General features: G+C 38.6%; 1 protein-coding gene across 1 annotated transcript; it reads left to right on the top strand.

The window, feature by feature from the left end:
• The first annotated feature begins 4,062 nt into the window (after window positions 1-4,062).
• dnd1 (DND microRNA-mediated repression inhibitor 1) lies at window positions 4,063-16,207 on the top strand. Its single transcript, XM_030146126.1, has 5 exons — window positions 4,063-4,086; window positions 5,686-5,791; window positions 9,149-9,474; window positions 12,418-12,550; window positions 15,660-16,207. The coding sequence occupies exons 1-5, from the start codon at window positions 4,066-4,068 to the stop codon at window positions 16,205-16,207; spliced, it is 1,134 nt and encodes a 377-aa protein (XP_030001986.1). The 5' UTR covers window positions 4,063-4,065.
• Window positions 16,208-17,556: the final 1,349 nt, after the last annotated feature.

The raw sequence follows: 17,556 nt of genomic DNA on the forward strand, positions 1-17,556 counted from the left end.
GGATGTTGGACAGACAGACAGACAGACAGACAGACAGATAGACAGATAGATAGATAGATAGATAGATAGATAGATAGATAGATAGATAGATAGATAGATAGATAGATAGATAGATAGATAGATAGATAGATAGATAGATAGATAGATCTAATTGCTAAATTATACCAAAAACAACAACACCTACTGTACTGTACATATGAACTCTGGAATTCTGATAATAGCCAAAAGTACACTAACTGTATTCTTAAATTATGCTATTAAAGTGGCCCACTAATGACAGATTAAAAATCTTATTGTTGCTGACATTTTTTTGCATGCCACTCGGGTCACTCAGGCATTTTCAGAAATTTGTCACTATCTGCATTGTGGGAAATGGTGCTTTATGCAGCTGTATTATGGCTGCAGCAGCAACAAACACAGAAACGGCTTCATTGCCTCTTGCTACTGCAGCTCTGCGGAGCTTCGCTTCCCACAATGCATATTGCAACAAATTTCCAAAAATGCCAGAGTGACCTACCAGCTCTGTTTGTAAACAGATGGATTGTTCATGGTGGAGTACACTTGGAAATTGTTCACTGAGGGAAGAGATTCAGGTGAGTAATCATGGAAAAACTTACGGATTTGTGATACTTAGGCTCTGACTCTGGTTTTACAGATCTGATGACAAATTGGTGACTAAAGTCATGCGCAGCTTTAAGAGCCATATGTTTGACCTCATATTCTGTTAAAGGCTTTGTATCACAGAGGTGGAGGAGACTAAACAGAGGTGTAATGGAACCAAAACTTTATTGCCTGTGACATTTGGAGCAGGTTCATCATCTACTTTGTGTTCATTGTGGAGTCTGGAAAGTATCTCTGTCTCACTCAAGTGAGATAGACATAGTGACTGACTACTGGGCACAAAATATAGCGCTCCAAAATTAACCTCCACTGAGAGGACAGCCTCATGTCACCGGTTCTCCAAGGTTTTTGGAGCCACATATTCATTTGTCTGGTCCCCCATGGTTGAGACCATCGATTAAACCATGATACTTATTTTGGGAAAAAAAAAAAATTACGGTTCATCATGAGAGACAATTTTTTTTAAACCTGTTTTAGTTATTCAATCATGTACATATAAGATTTTATCAATTTAAAACATAACTTTACAACCCAAGAAAGTGTGTGAAAATACATAAATACAAAGAATATACTTCTGAAAGCTGCAGAAGTCATTCAAACTGTCTCCACAATCTATCTATGCAGATTCAGCATGATCAGACTGTAGTGAGTGTAGTGTTTTTGCTTTTTGAAATACTTTTTCACCTCACTCTTGAAGAATAAGGTCAAATGTGCCAAGGTCATTTTGGTGTCATGACATGTATCACACGAGAGATGCAGTACTGAGCTGAGATGGTAAACACAAAACATGTACCACTAACTGTGACTTTCTTGGCTCATGAAATTATCTTTTAAAATGACAAACATCATATGTGTAAATGGTGGCACAATTTAACCAAGATCACTAAACTATTTGTCTCTTGCCATTGACCGCCGTTCATATTTCTTTCCAAAGTTATGTCTTATGGGGTACACACTGAAAGGGGCAGGACTTAAGCTCTCCTTTCACACAGAAATTAAGTAAGTATAGTTAAAAAGACTTTCAATAAATGACATGAACTACAGGACACAAGACTGTTATTATAATAATGATAATCAATCAATCAATCAATCAATCAATCAATCAATCCTGTTCATTCCATGCTGTGTGGGTTTCCTTTGGGTGCTCCAGTTTACCCACCACTAAAAGCAGGTACATACAGACTCATTCTCCTATTACTGCCCCTGACCATGGTGGTGATGAAGATCTGGAGTTAGTCCCTCAGTGCCTTCAATGACAGCTCACTGCTCCTAATGTGTGTGCTATGTGATGATTGCTAATTATAGGTAGACTGTGTGTGTATTAGGATGGGAATATACACAGACCCAATTTTCCTGCAGGGATGATAAAGTGAGTTCACCTTTAACCTTTAAACAACTCTTTTGCTCCATATAGATTAAAATGTGACAGAGCCCTTGCACCTCCTATGGACCAGCCACTACTGGTGCAATGTGCATTTTCAAAAGCTAAATGTAATGTATGGCTGTGATCCGCTGGTGCTGTTTTGTGTATCTACTGTGTTTTAAAGTCCAAGTTGTAGTAGTAGTCCAAGACAAATGTCCCTGTGTATATCTAGAACAAGATGAAAACAACATAAAAGATGGTCATTAGTTGTTTGAAACTACTCTTTATGGTCAGATTATTGTAATATAACATTTTATTCGGACAGTCATAGCTGTTGATCTCCAATCACGCCATGATGTAAACTGATATTACAGTAATGAATGTTTTATCTCCTTATCCCTGAAGTCAACTTAAAGTCAGCTCAAGTATTTCCCCAGATTCTGTTTGTTTAAGAGAAGATAGATGTGTTTACATTGTGACAACTGTAATTCGGTTGTAGTTCAGTTGGACAGTAGTTGGTAGTTTTCATTTTGTTTCTTGTTATCCAAGATTATTTGTTTGTCTGACTGCTTGTATTAACTGATTAGTAACTCATTTTGCCATGTGCTGTTATGTTATTGTTGTTTGCTGGTATTGCACAAATAGGCAGTAATAAAGAAAAATGTAGCAGTAATAAAGAAAACTAATTCTGAATCAGGATTTGTACACAGAAAAATACTTACAAACGTGTATGAGCCATGAAATAGATTTTTGGCCTAATGGCCTCGGCCTATGATCAACTAATTCTGTGATGTATTTCTTGTAAGACAGATGGTCCATTGTCTGACACTGATGTTGAATGCATTTTTTCTTTGTGATTTGTTCATCTTGGTTCACATTTGAACTAGTGATGGGAAGTTTGGCTCTTTTCAGGGAGTTGGATCTTTTGATACACCTTTCAAAGAAGAGCTGGCTCTTTCAGCTCCAAAACGGCTCTTAATTTAGTATCATTTGTAACCTCATATTTTAACTTATATGGGAAAATATGAAGGGTTTATGTGTTGATGAACCCTTTTGCTGTCTGTGTCTTTATCGGAAGCCTTATAATTGCCTCATTTTGTGAATTTGTTGTCAAATAAGCAGTCTTACTTTTGTTTTATATATATTATATTATAATATTATATATATAATATTTTAATCAAACTTTTGATTGCTAAAAAAAATGAACAAAACACTGTAAAACAAATCCACAGAACAGAACAGGACCAGAAGAGAAATTGAAACAGAACCAAACTCAGTATCCAAACAATCTGAATGTCCTCAGTGCAGGTTGGTGTCTCAGCTTGGATGGGCTGATGCCATTCCTTCTATCTGTGAACATCTCCCCTGTTTTCTAGAAGATTCTTGATTGATTGATTGATTGATTGATTGATTGAAGTCTTTAATTACCTCCGCCAAGGAGGTTATGTTTTTGCCAGGGTTTGTTTGTCTGTCTGTCTGTCTGTCTGTTTGTTTGTCTGTCCGTTAGTGTGCAACATAACTCAAAAAGTTATGGACAGATTTTGATGAAATTTTCAGGGTTTGTTGGAAATGGGATAAGGAAGAAATGATTAAATTTTGGTGGTGATCGGGGGTGGGGGGGCCCACGGGGGGGCACTGATCAGCCTTGGCGGAGGTCTGCGCTCTCCGAGTGCTTCTAGTTTGAACATGTAGACAGCGACTGCTCTCAGAAGGAACAGATGTTTCCAGAACAATCCCCTCCATCACCGTCATCAGGTATGAGAAGACTGAGGTTTCGGCCTGGCACCAAAGTGTCTCTACTGCTGGGTGGATGAGGGGTTCCTCAGGATAAGAGGCCCAATAAGTTCTACCGTGGGCGGAGATGAGCCACAGTGAAAGGACAGAGGAGTGGAGAGCAGATTCATCTGATTCACTATTAAACATCGGCCACATCTTTGGAGTTCGACACATGACTAATTGGAAGTGAGTGCAGCCAATCAGGTGGACTGGATGTGATGGGCTGACCTGGACCAACCACCAGGTGCGACCCCTGGCTACTTTGTGGCGTCACTGCGCGCGCAAACACGTACTCTGTGGAGAAGATGGAGAGCAAACGGAGCGAGGTGAGTCCACTAACCCACGGGACCGGGTCGGTGTGGTCCGGGTCCGTCCTATGTGGGTTCACGCTGTCACACTCGGCCCGTTCGGGTGCTGATTGGACCTGAAGGCGCAGCTCTGCTCCGGTTTAACTGGTTATTTTGTGTCATTTGTCATAAAGCAATGTTCGAACACTAGCGCCTGTCCGACTGCGTGTGATGGAGTCCTGTCGGTGGATTGTGTCTTGGTTTTGTTACTTCTTTACGTTTTTTATCCAGTTTGTGTGTTTTTCATTCCATTATTAGACCATCCAGTGTCAACAACGAACAGCTTTACTCGGCCACATCCCCGAAGTGAACCATAGCCTCGAACAAGTGTTTATGTAGCTCTGCTTTTGTAAAACTGAACGGTTTTAGGTCATCTACCTCTAGTTTTATCAAGAGAATGTTCTCTCGACCTGTTGTCAAATGTCAGCCAAAAATACAAAGGAATAATAGGACGAATGAATAAATGTAAATATTTAATATAGTGGGATAAAGTTGTCTGGAAGAATTTCATAATGTTTATCAGTGGTTGAAATGCAGGAAAGTGGTGAAAGATGTGAACAGACAAAAACAATAGAAAAATCAAAACAGGATGAAAATTATCTTAACATTACAAAACCAACAAAATGCAACAAGATCTAAAAGACTAGTGATACAGACTGGTGCCTCACCGTTGTCAATTTTGCTTCACCAAGGTCTCAAACTGAAGTAGAAATATGGGAGTGAGTAGAGCCGTACTTAGCCATGTTGCTGTAATGTAATGTTGATGTAAATGAATTTTACGATGGATTACATTTCACAATAGGCACACTTGTGCATGCGCACCTGTGTGCAAAACATACAACCAAATCAGACCCTGAACCAGCAGCGTCTGAAACCATGAGAACCACAGCTAAATCAACCTAGTTCAGTGAGAGAAGTCCAAACAATACCAACATTTGGAGTTTTCAGAAGTCAGATATGATTGGCATGGTATCAGGGATGCTCTACAGCTGTCTGTTACTGTTTCTGTGCAAAATTATGAAAACTTTAACAGTGAAATGTAATAATTTAACATTTGTTTTAGTTAAATTAGTTACCAACAACAAATAACAGACAAGTAATGGTTTTTCATTTTATTCAATTAAAAATGCACCACTGATACAGTAAGACTCAGAGTTAAAAAGCAACATTAAAGACAAAGCAAAACATAAAAGAGTGTCAGTAAAAAATATAGACAAGCAATTCAAGATGAAAAAATACCTATCAATATGTGTGAACTATTAAAAATACTTTTGGTCTTGTGGCCTTGGATCAATTAATTCTGTGTTGATAATATGTCAGTATTGAGGTAAAACAACCATGACAGTTTGTATTTCCTTTACTCATGAATGAATTATGTACCATTATTAATGATTTTGTTAAATTAAAACAGATATTCAGTATTAATTTGTAAGCTTTCACAAAGTTGGCATTATTATTAAAAAAAACCATTCACCCCAGAATAATTGGTGATTCAGTCAGCTAATGAAATAGTGGAAATACTAATGGTTGCAGCTGTAGTGGGTCTCTAAGGAGCTATTTCCTCTGTGTTCTCTTCAGGTGCTCAACCTTGAGCGGGTGAAGGCTCTAGACAGTTGGCTGAAAACCACCAACATCACGCTGACTCAAGTCAATGGCCAGAGGAAGTACGGAGGACCGCCTGAAGGCAAGACCTTGAGATGCACTTAATATTCCGCAGTTGTTTGGCTTAATGTTCACTGTTTGTCTGGTTTTGTCCACATACAGAAGTATAAGTGGCTCAGGAGGTAGAGGGGGTCGTCCAATAACCGAAGGGTTGGCGGTTCAAATCCCGCTGTGTCCTAGTCATGTGCCATCCAAGACATTTCACCCTACTTGCCTCCAGTGTCACTCACTGTGTATGGATGCGTATGTTTGGTGGTGGTCAGAGAGGCTGTTTGGCAGGAATTGTCAACCATGCTTCTGGCATGCTTCTGTTTACCATCACCAGAGTGTTAACGTGAGAGTGAATGAATAATGGATCAATCATGAATAATATAGCACTCTACAATAATGTAAAGCGCTATGGGTGCCTTGAAAAGCACTATAGAAATCCAATCTATTATTATTATTATTATTATTATTATTATTATTATTATTATTATTATCATTACTATCATTCTTAAAATTTAACCTGAAATTCTCATTGTAAATATGTTAAATGATAGTTTACCTACTGTTATGAAAGAAACAGTAGGTGCTGCTTCATTTAACCTCTGTAGAAGGAGGGTGTGAGTTACAGATATTACTTGTATTTGTGTCTTTGATACTTTGTTTACCTGTTTTTCTTCCATTTTACTATCATTCTGAAGTTTGTTTTATGCATTTGGTGTGTTTTATGTTTTTTTTTTTGTCTTTTCTGTAATCCCATTTTTTGCTGCCATTTTTACCAGGACTCCCTGAAAGAAGAGCTCTTAGCTGTGTTCCAAAAGTGCCTAAAAGTTGCTCTCAGTGACTTCCTCTTGGGCCTCGTCCTGAAGGGAACCCATGACATCTTAGGTTTATGTCTACAAAAATATAAATGGTTGTATCAATCCATTTTTATTCTTCAGGAAAAATTTCAGGGTCGCATATTAGTCACAATGAATTGCCGTTTTGCATTTGGTGTAAGAAAATACATTCACAGTTTGGATACAGTAAAATAAAGCTTTGGTACCAGAGTGGCCCCCAAATATCACCAAACCAGAACAAACAATACACAGTAGTAGCAGAGAGGAACACATTGTCCTATTCCATAAAGTTATCATAAACTAATTTCAGTAGTTCTGGGCCTGTATTTTGTGTGTGTGTGTGTGTGTGTGTGTGTGTGGGCGTGGGGTGGGGTGGGGGACACTGATTACAGATACGGAACCGTACAAAAGTACGAAAAGACTAGTAATATGGCATGCTTCTGATTGGTTATGCGTTTTCTAAAAATGCAGAATTGCCCTAACCCTGTTAGACTACTCATAGCTGCAGAGAGCTGTTAATCACTTCTGCCATAGTCTTGGGTTTTTGTACTCGTAGTCTTCTGGTATTTGCTTACGGTTCCGTATCTATAGCCATTTCATTTTGGGTTTTTTTATCATCTGCTACCTGTGTTGGTATTGCGTGGTTTGATTAAACATTTTAATCCTTTTGAATGTTTTTTATATTGCTAAATTGTTGTAGGGTTTCTGTTTGTATTTATCTGTAGACAACAGTTAAACCTACACCTTCAGGTCAGTCCATAATTGTTTGGGCAGAGAGTGAATGAAGGCAGGTGTGTTCTGTTTCCCCTGCTCTGTCCAGCCCTTCAAAGGGCCTCCACAGAATTAATGTCGTGTTTTATGAGGGAACAGGAGGAAATCAGCAAGGGTAGGTGAGCTCCACTCTTACATAGGACAGAGCTCATGCATCTCAAAGGACCTTCCTGGATAAATACAATTAAAAAAAATAGAACTGTAAAATTGGCAACATTTTACAATTAAATGATTGAACACAATTATTTATATTAGTCATCAGTATAGATGTCAGAATTGGAATGTGGCTCTTTTAAGCAGTTCTAGCAGTTCACTTTCTACTGATAAGTGCCACAAACTGCAAACTTAAATTGCTTCACATACTGTGACTTGACAAAGCACAGGTGATACTGATGGCAGTGATTGCACCACTCAACTGATGTGTCCAATCAGATGTGAAATGACAAGCAGGCCATTGGAAGAAACTGAAGCAGCTAAATGGAACCCAGCCATTATTGATGCGTTATTCATTTGGAGTTTTCTTACCCACACGAAACCTCCAACAGCAACAGCTGGCCCTGATCTTCAGCCTGCCTTTTTCCAACCTCTGCATTTTAATTTCATGAGCCACTGCTATTTTTTGTTAGTGAAACATTAACATCTGTATTACATAAACACTTGACTGTTTTTTATATACTGCCTTTATAGTATAAAACATGTGATCCAGACCAGTTTTTTGTCCATGAATGAATAATTTTTACCACCTTCTTAGATTATCTTCATTTAGAATACCTACAAGTTTGATGTATAAATCACTTTGTAGTTTTGTGGATGCTTTATTGTAAACGTCTACATGTTAAATACTTAATTAGACCAAATGAAAGTAAACTTTAAGGTGTTAGTGACGTTTTTGATTTGCATTTGTTTGAGTTAATTTCTAAACATTGGTCTAGAACAGGGGTTCCCAAAGCGGGGTACGCATACCCCCAGAGGTACTTGGAAGAACCCCAGGGGGTACTTGAAATTTTTTGGGAAAAATACAGTAATAAATAAGTCATCATATACTGAATACAAAATAAATAATGAGAATTAATGCTGAAAAATAAGACACAATAAATACTTTCATATAATAGTTTTATTGTCAATTATGTTACTTAAGCTTTGGTAACATTTTAAGAACATTTCTATTTGATATTATTCAAAATGAGTTTGAGTAGCCAAGTAATTATTTTTTGTTGAAAGGTTCATTTATTAATTGACCAACTTATTTATTTTTATTATCAATGAAAGAGGACACTTTTCAGTTTATACTTACACACAAAATTTACTTCTTTTAATATATATATATATATATAAAACAGTTAAATATATGCTGTTTGTTTACAAGATTTTGAAAATATAAACACATCTTTGGCACAGGATCAAATTTTTTCCAATCAAAAATGCTGAAGCGAGAGTTGGGGGTACTTTGCTTAAAAAGAAAAAGTCTATTTCAGGGAGTACTCCATTGTAAAAAGTTTGAGAACCACTGGTCTAGAAGAATTTTGCCAAAACACAGATCATAGCATATCACAAAGAAAAAAAAACCAAAAAACTACAGCACAGTCACATCTGCACTTTCTATGAACTGAGAAAACACCCTGTTCACTTGTTAGGGAGAAAAAAAACATTTTTGTCATCATGAATGTAGGTTACAGTTTATTTCTTTTGCAAACAAATTGTCTTTTGAGAGATTTTTGCTTCATATTTGAATATAAGAAAACTGATGGCTTTACCAGTCACATTTACAAGTCAAGTCTCTGCAGTATGGGCAGGTCCAGCTCCAGGACCCCGCTGTGAGGTGTTCATCAGTCAGATTCCCCGGGATGCCTATGAGGACCTTCTGATCCCCCTCTTCAGCTCTGTGGGGCCCCTGTGGGAGTTCCGGCTCATGATGAACTTCAGCGGACAGAATCGTGGTTTCGCCTACGCTAAGTACGGCTCATCAGCCATGGTTTCTGAGGCCATCCGCTCTCTGCATGGACACATGCTGGAGCCTGGGTACCGCCTCTGTGTCCGCCGCAGCACCGAGAAGAGGCACCTGTGCATGGGAGAGCTGCCAGCTGATACTCGACCAGAGGACCTGCTGCAGGTACTGCTCCCTCTGCTCACAGGACACCAACAGGGTCCTCAATGCACACAAAAACCAACACGTCAACAACTTGATGCATAACGTGGGTCACTGAGTTTTTACAGTTTGGTAGATTGGAAGTTCCATCTAGAACAGGGCTCTCAAACTCATTTTCTATCAGGTTCCACATTCAGCCCAATTTGATCTCCAGTGGGCCGAACCAGCAAAATAATAACAGAATAACCTATAAATAATGACAACTACAAATTTTTGTCTGTGTTTTAGTGGAAAAAAAAACCATGAAATTATGAAAATACTTACTTTTATAAACTATCCAAGCAAAAAAGATTTGAATAACCTGATACAACAGAAATGTCTTACTAAAAATAAGTGCAATTTTGACAGTATTCTGCTTCAAATGATCATTTCTACATGTGTATTATGGATCAGATCTACAAAGTCACTAAACACTGAGGAACAGGCAGAAAATAGTTAAAATTGTGCTTTCTTCAGACATTTCAGGTTGTTCATATTTGTTCAGGTTATTCATATTTTATTGTTACAGGATAGTTTGAAAAAGTACATATTTTCATGATGTTATTTTTTGCAGTGAAACAAAGACAACAATTTGAAGTTGTCATTATTTATAGGCATAATGTAATTTTTTTTTTTTTCACATCAAAACGAGAAGAAAATCTGGAGTCATTCTTTTTTGTCAGTTATTCTACTGTTATTATTTGACTGTAGGTCATATTGGTCTGTATGTGGAACCTGAACTAAAATGAGTTCCACAGCCTTGACTGTGGAATTTTTGCACTTTGTAAATTCATCCCATGGGCCGGATTGGAACCTTTGGCGGGCCGCATTTGGCCCCTGGGCAGCATGTTTGAGACCCCTGATCTAGACTGTGTTGTCATTGCACCAGTTGTGGCCCATCAGATGGTAGAAGGGTTGGCCTTGAAAGTTAGACATATGGTGGAAGGAGTCTTTATTGTCCTTAAAGAAGTTATTTGCAGTATTTTCCCATTAAAATATTCCAAAAAATTACCTAAAAGTATCATTAGTGTGTAGAATAGAGTCGTGAGGTGTCAGTGTAGCGTTATGAAATTAATTCATTCACAGCCAGATTGGTTGTGTAACTGAATATATGTGACAAGGGTTGTAATGATATGGAAATTTCATATCACAATTATTATTGTGGTGTTGTAGAAATGTGCTCAAAATATTCAAAAATTATTCATTCACACACTGAAATAATTTAACCAAGTGTTATTTAAAAAAAAAATCTAATAAAGTAACACACACAATGTACTTTCTGTTGGCAGAAACGTTAAAATATTAACATGTAAACGTCAAACATGCAAATGTGAATTAAAGATGGCACCTTTCAGCCATAAGAGAGAACTGCACTTTGTGCAAATTTTAAATAAGAACCAAGAACACTTGACATTTAGTGCTCAAGACCAGATCTAGTCTTACAGATTGAAGAACTGGTACAGAAAGAACACTTTCACGGACCTGAACTAGTTATCAAGTATGCATATAAAAGCAACACTACAATTGTAAACAAAGCAATGTGGCAGAAACATTATCTACATTAAACCTTTTAGTGGGGGAAAATCTGCGGTGTCCATGCAGGTGCCTTTCGCCATGTTTTCAGAGGCTAAACATTGCAAACTGCACATGTGCCTGGAGTTCTGCTGCTTCTTCAGGAAATGAGCAGTAGCACCATGAGTTTTTCAAAGTGCAGTAATTAAACACAGTTTTTACCTCTGTCTGTCCGTCCATCTGTCCATTCCATGGCATAATTATATTATCTGAAGAACCCACTGACATAGCTGCACCAAATTTATACTGTGGATGCATTTTGGCATGGAGCTGAAGAGTATTGAAAATAGGTGACCATGACCTACTTTTTCTAGGTCCAGTGGCCATGTGCAGTTGTAATAGCCAAGTACTTTCAAATCTAAATATGTATGTAATAAGTTTTACACAAAGACAATCTAATCTAAATTATAGGGCTGTAACTTTCAACAGAATCTTACACTATATTTGGCCGAGGGGGATTAAAAATGTGCAGCATGTTATATTAATGATAATTAGAATTTGAAACAGTAATACTAACCGTGGGGAAATTTACCGCGGTTTGTCATTACACCGGTAATCATTACATCCCTATATGTGACTATAAAGGGAGTAGCGAGTCAGTCTCCTGACTTGCTGTGGCCATGAAAACACCAAGGCTGAGTTAAGAATAAAAACCATAAGAAACCACTTTCAAGGTCAAAGAAAGTGGAAAAAAGTGATTAAAAATAGAATCACTGCTGTTGTGTTCACCACTGGGCACACCACTGAAGTAAAGGTTTTTTATTCTCCACCAGTCACTTTTATAATGAAGGTTTAAAGCTACTATGTTGTTCCTTTTGCTGCTGTTTGTTAATCCATGGTTTAGAATAAACTGTGACAGTTCTTACCTTGTTTGGAGGACTCCAAATAGATCTTTAACGCAGCTATTGGCAACACAAACTGCACAGAAAAGAGGTCATTTGTGATTTTACTGTGGCTTTAGTTGTGGTTAATAGGTTTCAATAATATGATTATAAAAGACTTTGTTGCACGATGCTTGATGAGATGTACTGTACAATAAGCTAGCATTAGCTCACCCATGATCCCCTGTAGACCGCTGACCCCTTCATGCTTCTGCAGCTTTGCCCTTTTCCCCAAATATTGTAACTTCTGGCTCCAAAAAGTCAACATGGTGACAGCAAAATCACAAACGACTGGTTTCAGAACTACAGTTCATAAACCAATGGGTGACGTTGTGGTTCCTCCATGCATTTTTCACATACATGTTACGGTTAAACTTCGGTCATATTGTGATTTGATGCGGCATAGAAAACTTAAATGAGTCCTTGTCCAGTGTGAGCTGCTGTTACTGCTGTGTGTTTGTCATCCTTGTGTCAGGTGTTGCAAGGCCTCTCAGAAGGGGTGGAGAGAGTGTCTCTGAAGGCAGGGCCTGGCATAGAGGGGGTGGCAGCGATAGTGGCCTTCAGTTCTCACCACACTGCCTCCATGGCCAAAAAGATACTGGTGGAAGGTAGGTGAGCTCTTCTTAAACCTAGGAAAGTCAATTCATACTGATTTGAGTTTGACAGAAATCAGCCAAACTGAATTAAATGAACTTGCCTTTGAGGTTAGCTGTGGTACAAGAAGACAAAACTGGGCAATGTGGCCAAAAGTGTTTACACGACCATTATCACATTAAATGTCAAATCACAATTTCTTTCCAGTTTAGTTTGCTCCTGAGCTAAAGCTTAAATTTGAACAAAACAAAATTTATGTTGACTTGGAAATCATATGAGAAATACAGAAGGAAAGGTAAGTATTGATAAATAAATTGGGAAATGAAATTGAATTCATTCATTTTTAGACGCGAAATCTGCTGGAAATCACACTTAAAATACGTTTGAGGGAAGTTGGTATGGAAGTGTTGCAGACTTGGGAAAAACAACAGACTATATACATAATTTTTACTGTAATTGAGGTACTGTGTTGAGGTGTGGGGAAATGCATATAAAACCAATATACAAACAATATATACAATGCAGAAAAAGGTTATTAGACTGATAAATAATGCAGGATATAGAAACCATACAAATAAACTTAAAAAAAAATAACAAAAAAATTTCCAGATTTGACTCAGTTTAAAACAGCACAACTAATATTTAAAGCAAGACTTACTTTAAAAAAAAATAATAATAATAATACAGATTTTTCTCAGAGAGAGAAGGGGGATAGATTCGAAGAGGGAAACTGTATTTACAAATACATTATGTTAAAATAACTGTAAAAAGGATGTTTCACAGGGGTTAATTTATGGAACAGATGAATTAAAGCAAAGCAAAAACATAAATCAGTGTAAAGGAATATATTAAAAACAGGTAAGGATGAGGAAAAGCAGTTTGATCCAGGACAGGAATGGCAGTGTTTAAAGAATGATGGCTGTTTTGTTTTGTGCTGTTCATTTGTCAATCTGTCTCTGTCTGTCTGTGCTCTACAAGGTCAGTTTCCTTAATGTTATGTGCCTATTTCTGGTTCCATTTGAATTATACCATCATTTACACATAGCTTTCTCAATTTAAAACACTACTTTACATGGGTCGCTATTTGCAGCGTAACGATAAGTCAATTTAGTTTTGTGTAAAATAGCTCAGTGAACTTGTCATTTTGTGTTATACATGCCAATAATAGAGAAAGGGCCACATTTTTCAATAAGTCCTTGTAGTGAACAAACTGTTCTGTGTCATGTGGAGGTGGTGGTCCTGTTGGTCATGACTGCAGAAGTAGTAGAACATTGTCTTGGGAAGACACAAGGGATCAGTGAGCTGATTAGTTACAAGTAAAATTTTATCATTATACCAATATTTCTAAACAAAAAAAAAAAGGTGCTCATATCAAATTATGCTCATTCTTTCAGAAAAGCAGTTCAAAACTTTGTTCACATTTTAGTGTTCACATAAATATTTCCTTAAAGGTGCGGGAGACTTTCGTGACTAATTTTTCATCAAATCTGTCAAACCTCAGTCATATCCTCCGTATCATGAATCTGTAAGTCTTTCTGTGGTTACTCACCTGAATCTCTTGCATTACGGTGAACAGTTTCTTAGTGCCAGCCACCAGAAAAAAACCTGTGTGTTTACAAACAGAGTCGGGAGGGAACTTGGGCATCTTCGGAATTTTGTTGCGACGTGCAGTGTGGGAAGCGAAGGCTCATGCTGCTGCCTGACAGCGGCAGCACAAGCATATGATATTGTATGGATGAAACACGATGCTGAAACGCGGAAACGGCTGGAGGAATATGCATAGAGGGAAGGGAGCTCCTGCCATTTCCGTGTTGTCTGTAATCTGATGGATGTAGGACTGCAGTTGGTCAGTGGAGTTGTAAATACCCTGTTTTTAATCAAAGAAAGATTAATATCATCAAATAACTTATCAAACTGATCAGATAAATGTGTACTTTGATGTTTTAGTTTGGTCAAAGGCGAGGTCGAATTTCCGAAGTTGTCCACCATTATATCCTGCCTAGTATGTTATGTGTATGTTAAATGTATTCATTTGGAAGTTTTGCTTAAAGGTGCGGTAGACTTTTGTGACCAATTTTCATCAGATCTGTCAAACCTCAGTCATATCCTCAGTATCATGAACCTGGAAGTCTGTCATTACTCACCTGAATCTCTTGCATTACAGTGAACAGTTTCTTAGTGCCATCCACCAGAAACAAACCATGAGTTTACATTCAGAGCCAGTAAGTAACTCGGCCATCTTTGGAATTTTGTCACGACGTGCATTGTGGGAAACACCGGTTCGCGCCGCTGTCTGGCAGCAGCAGCCGCTACAGACGACACGGAAATGGCAGGAGCTCCCTTCCCTCTATGCATATTCCTCCAGCTGTTTCCACATTTCAGCGTCGTGTTTCATCCATATAATATCATATGCTTGTGCTGCCGCTGTCAGGCCGCTGCATGAGCCTTCGCTTCCCATACTGCATGTTGCAACAAAATTCCGAAGATGCCCGAGTTACTTACTGGCTCTGAATGTAAACTCACAGTTTGTTTCTGGTGGATGGCACTAAGAAACTGTTCACCATAATGCAAGAGATTCAGGTGAGTAATGACAGACTTCCAGGTTCGTGATACTGAGGATATGACTGAGGTTTGACAGATTTGATGAAAACTGGTCACAAAAGTCTCCCGCACCTTTAGGCAAAACTTCCAAATGAATACATTTAACATACACATAACATACTAGGCAGGATATAATGGTGGACAACATCGGAAATTCGAAATCGCCTTTGACCAAACTAAAACATCAAAGTACACATTTATCTGATCAGTTTGATAAGTTATTTAATGTTATTGATCTTTCTTTGATTAAAAATGGGATATTGACAACTGTACTGACCAATTGCAGTCCTACATCCATCAGATTTATGGCCAGGATCAGAAAAAATAGCCAGCATCCATGAGGCGTCTGCCCCTCTAACTCCACAGTTTTACACAGTGCAGTGGTCATCTTTGAATGTTCCAGTGCAGGCATTAGACTGAAAATTAGACCTGGAGGGGCAGACTTTGATTCACTGCGGTTGTTCTGAACATCTTTAATACACAGTAGGTCTCACTTCTCTACTTCTTTCATTTTGTCATCAGCATTCAACAAACGGTTCAACCTGTCTGTCTCAATCAAGTGGCATTCCACGGTGAAGCCAGGTCCAGATGAGTCAATGCCTCCACCACAACCCTTCAAGAACCTCGCGTCCTCCCCTGTAAAGCCCCAGCGCTGCATCTTGGGCCCCACTCTGTCCCCCCACCTGCTTAAGCCTCCATCCATCCCCCAGGGTTTCTGCAGAGCAGTGGGCGGGCCCAGCAGCCTCCAGTCACCCCACCCTTCCTGCTCTTCCTCCTGCTCTCAGGGCCTTAAAGCATCAGCATCCTCATCTCCCACGATGCTCCTGTGCAGGCTTTGTGAGATGCAGGGCTTTGGCCGGCCAGTCCGGGAGATTCACTACAGCCACGCAGGATCAGATGGATTCCTGTACTTTACCTATAAGGTGTGTATTCCAGGGATAAGCCAGACCTTCACTGGGCTCGTCATGATCTTACCAGGACCCAGTGCCAGCAGCATGCTGGAGGAGGCCAGCCAGGCCACTGCCCAGCAGGTCCTCCAGGCCCTCTACCACAACCAGGGAGCCCACTGATGAGCTGACTGGAGAGGAGCCCTCTGCAGCACCACTGGTTCACCAGCTGCATTTGTTCTATCAGGATGTTATCAAAAAAAAGTTTCATCTTATATGTGGTTACTTTCTGCATGTTTTTATTAGAGTAGATTTTGTTTGAATTTCTATGGTTTGTTTTACCAAAGCATGCTTTTTATTGTGTGTTAGTGTTGGGTCTGTTCCTAATTTTAATTAAACAGCATTGTGTTTAGTAGTGTTAAACTGTACGTGCATTTTTCCACCTCACCAGAAATGTGTGTGTGTGTGGGGGGGGGGGCAGCATGCGCCTCTCCTTTAGAGGACCATTGTCTCTACTCCGGCTACAGGTGTTGTCTGCCATAAGCACCTTTAAACATAGTTACCATGTGCTCTACAATAATACAAACAGGATCCAGTCAAATTACAGTTTGATAAAAACATTTTACAGGATGGTAGTTGGTCAGTGCGGTATGTACAGTATGTCCACTATGTTTCACTGCCCTATCCCTGATAAATGAATAACATACAGCCAAAAAAGAAATAATTTGTGAAGGTTTAGTGAAAACTGTAGAAAACAGTGATGTTAGAAAGTGATTTTTTTGTGTGCTCAGGTTAATTTGGCTTTAATGGAGCAGCTGGATAAAATCCCTGTCACTTTGAGCCTCAGTCACTGGGCTTTGTCAGTCACATAATATGAACATAATGTGCCTACACTTGAAAACCCTCAGCCTTCAGTCCACGCCCAAGTTTTTGCACATACGGACGACAAACTGATGACAGTACCCTGTAGTGAGGGTAAAGAAGGACGAATGTTGCTTCATTTCTGGGAAATGTGTACTGGCTATAAACAATCTGAGTAACACTTAAAATTTTCAATATCCATAATGAATCATAAAATCGTATAAAATTAGGAAAACCATAAAACTTATTTCAAATACAGTTGCAGCTTTCCAATACCCCGCTTGGTCTGCACACCGATACCCTGCCTACCTAGGGATTACGGTAATTCTGAGTCTTTCAATCTTTTGAAAACCTTTTAAATGTTTGAAAAAAAAAAAAGGCAAAAACTGAGAGAAAAGCACTTGCAAACATGTGAAATTTTAAAAGAACTGGGTGAATAGTGTACAAAAAAAAAATCAGACAAAAATCTCAGGATGGACAGAATTCCTAGTACCCCCTATATTATAATAGCAGGTATAATAGAAAGTCATAGAAGGGCATTCTTGAACTTTCCATCCATTCTGATGTGTAATTTGTGTCTTGTTAAATTTACTGTGGAACAATTTATTTGGCGACAGAATAAACACACAGAATAACTTATTAGGATCAGCCCATTAAAAAAAATGTAGAAG

This window comes from Sphaeramia orbicularis, chromosome 10, assembly GCF_902148855.1.
Source record: "Sphaeramia orbicularis chromosome 10, fSphaOr1.1, whole genome shotgun sequence".
Classification (NCBI taxonomy): Eukaryota; Metazoa; Chordata; class Actinopteri; order Kurtiformes; family Apogonidae; genus Sphaeramia; species Sphaeramia orbicularis.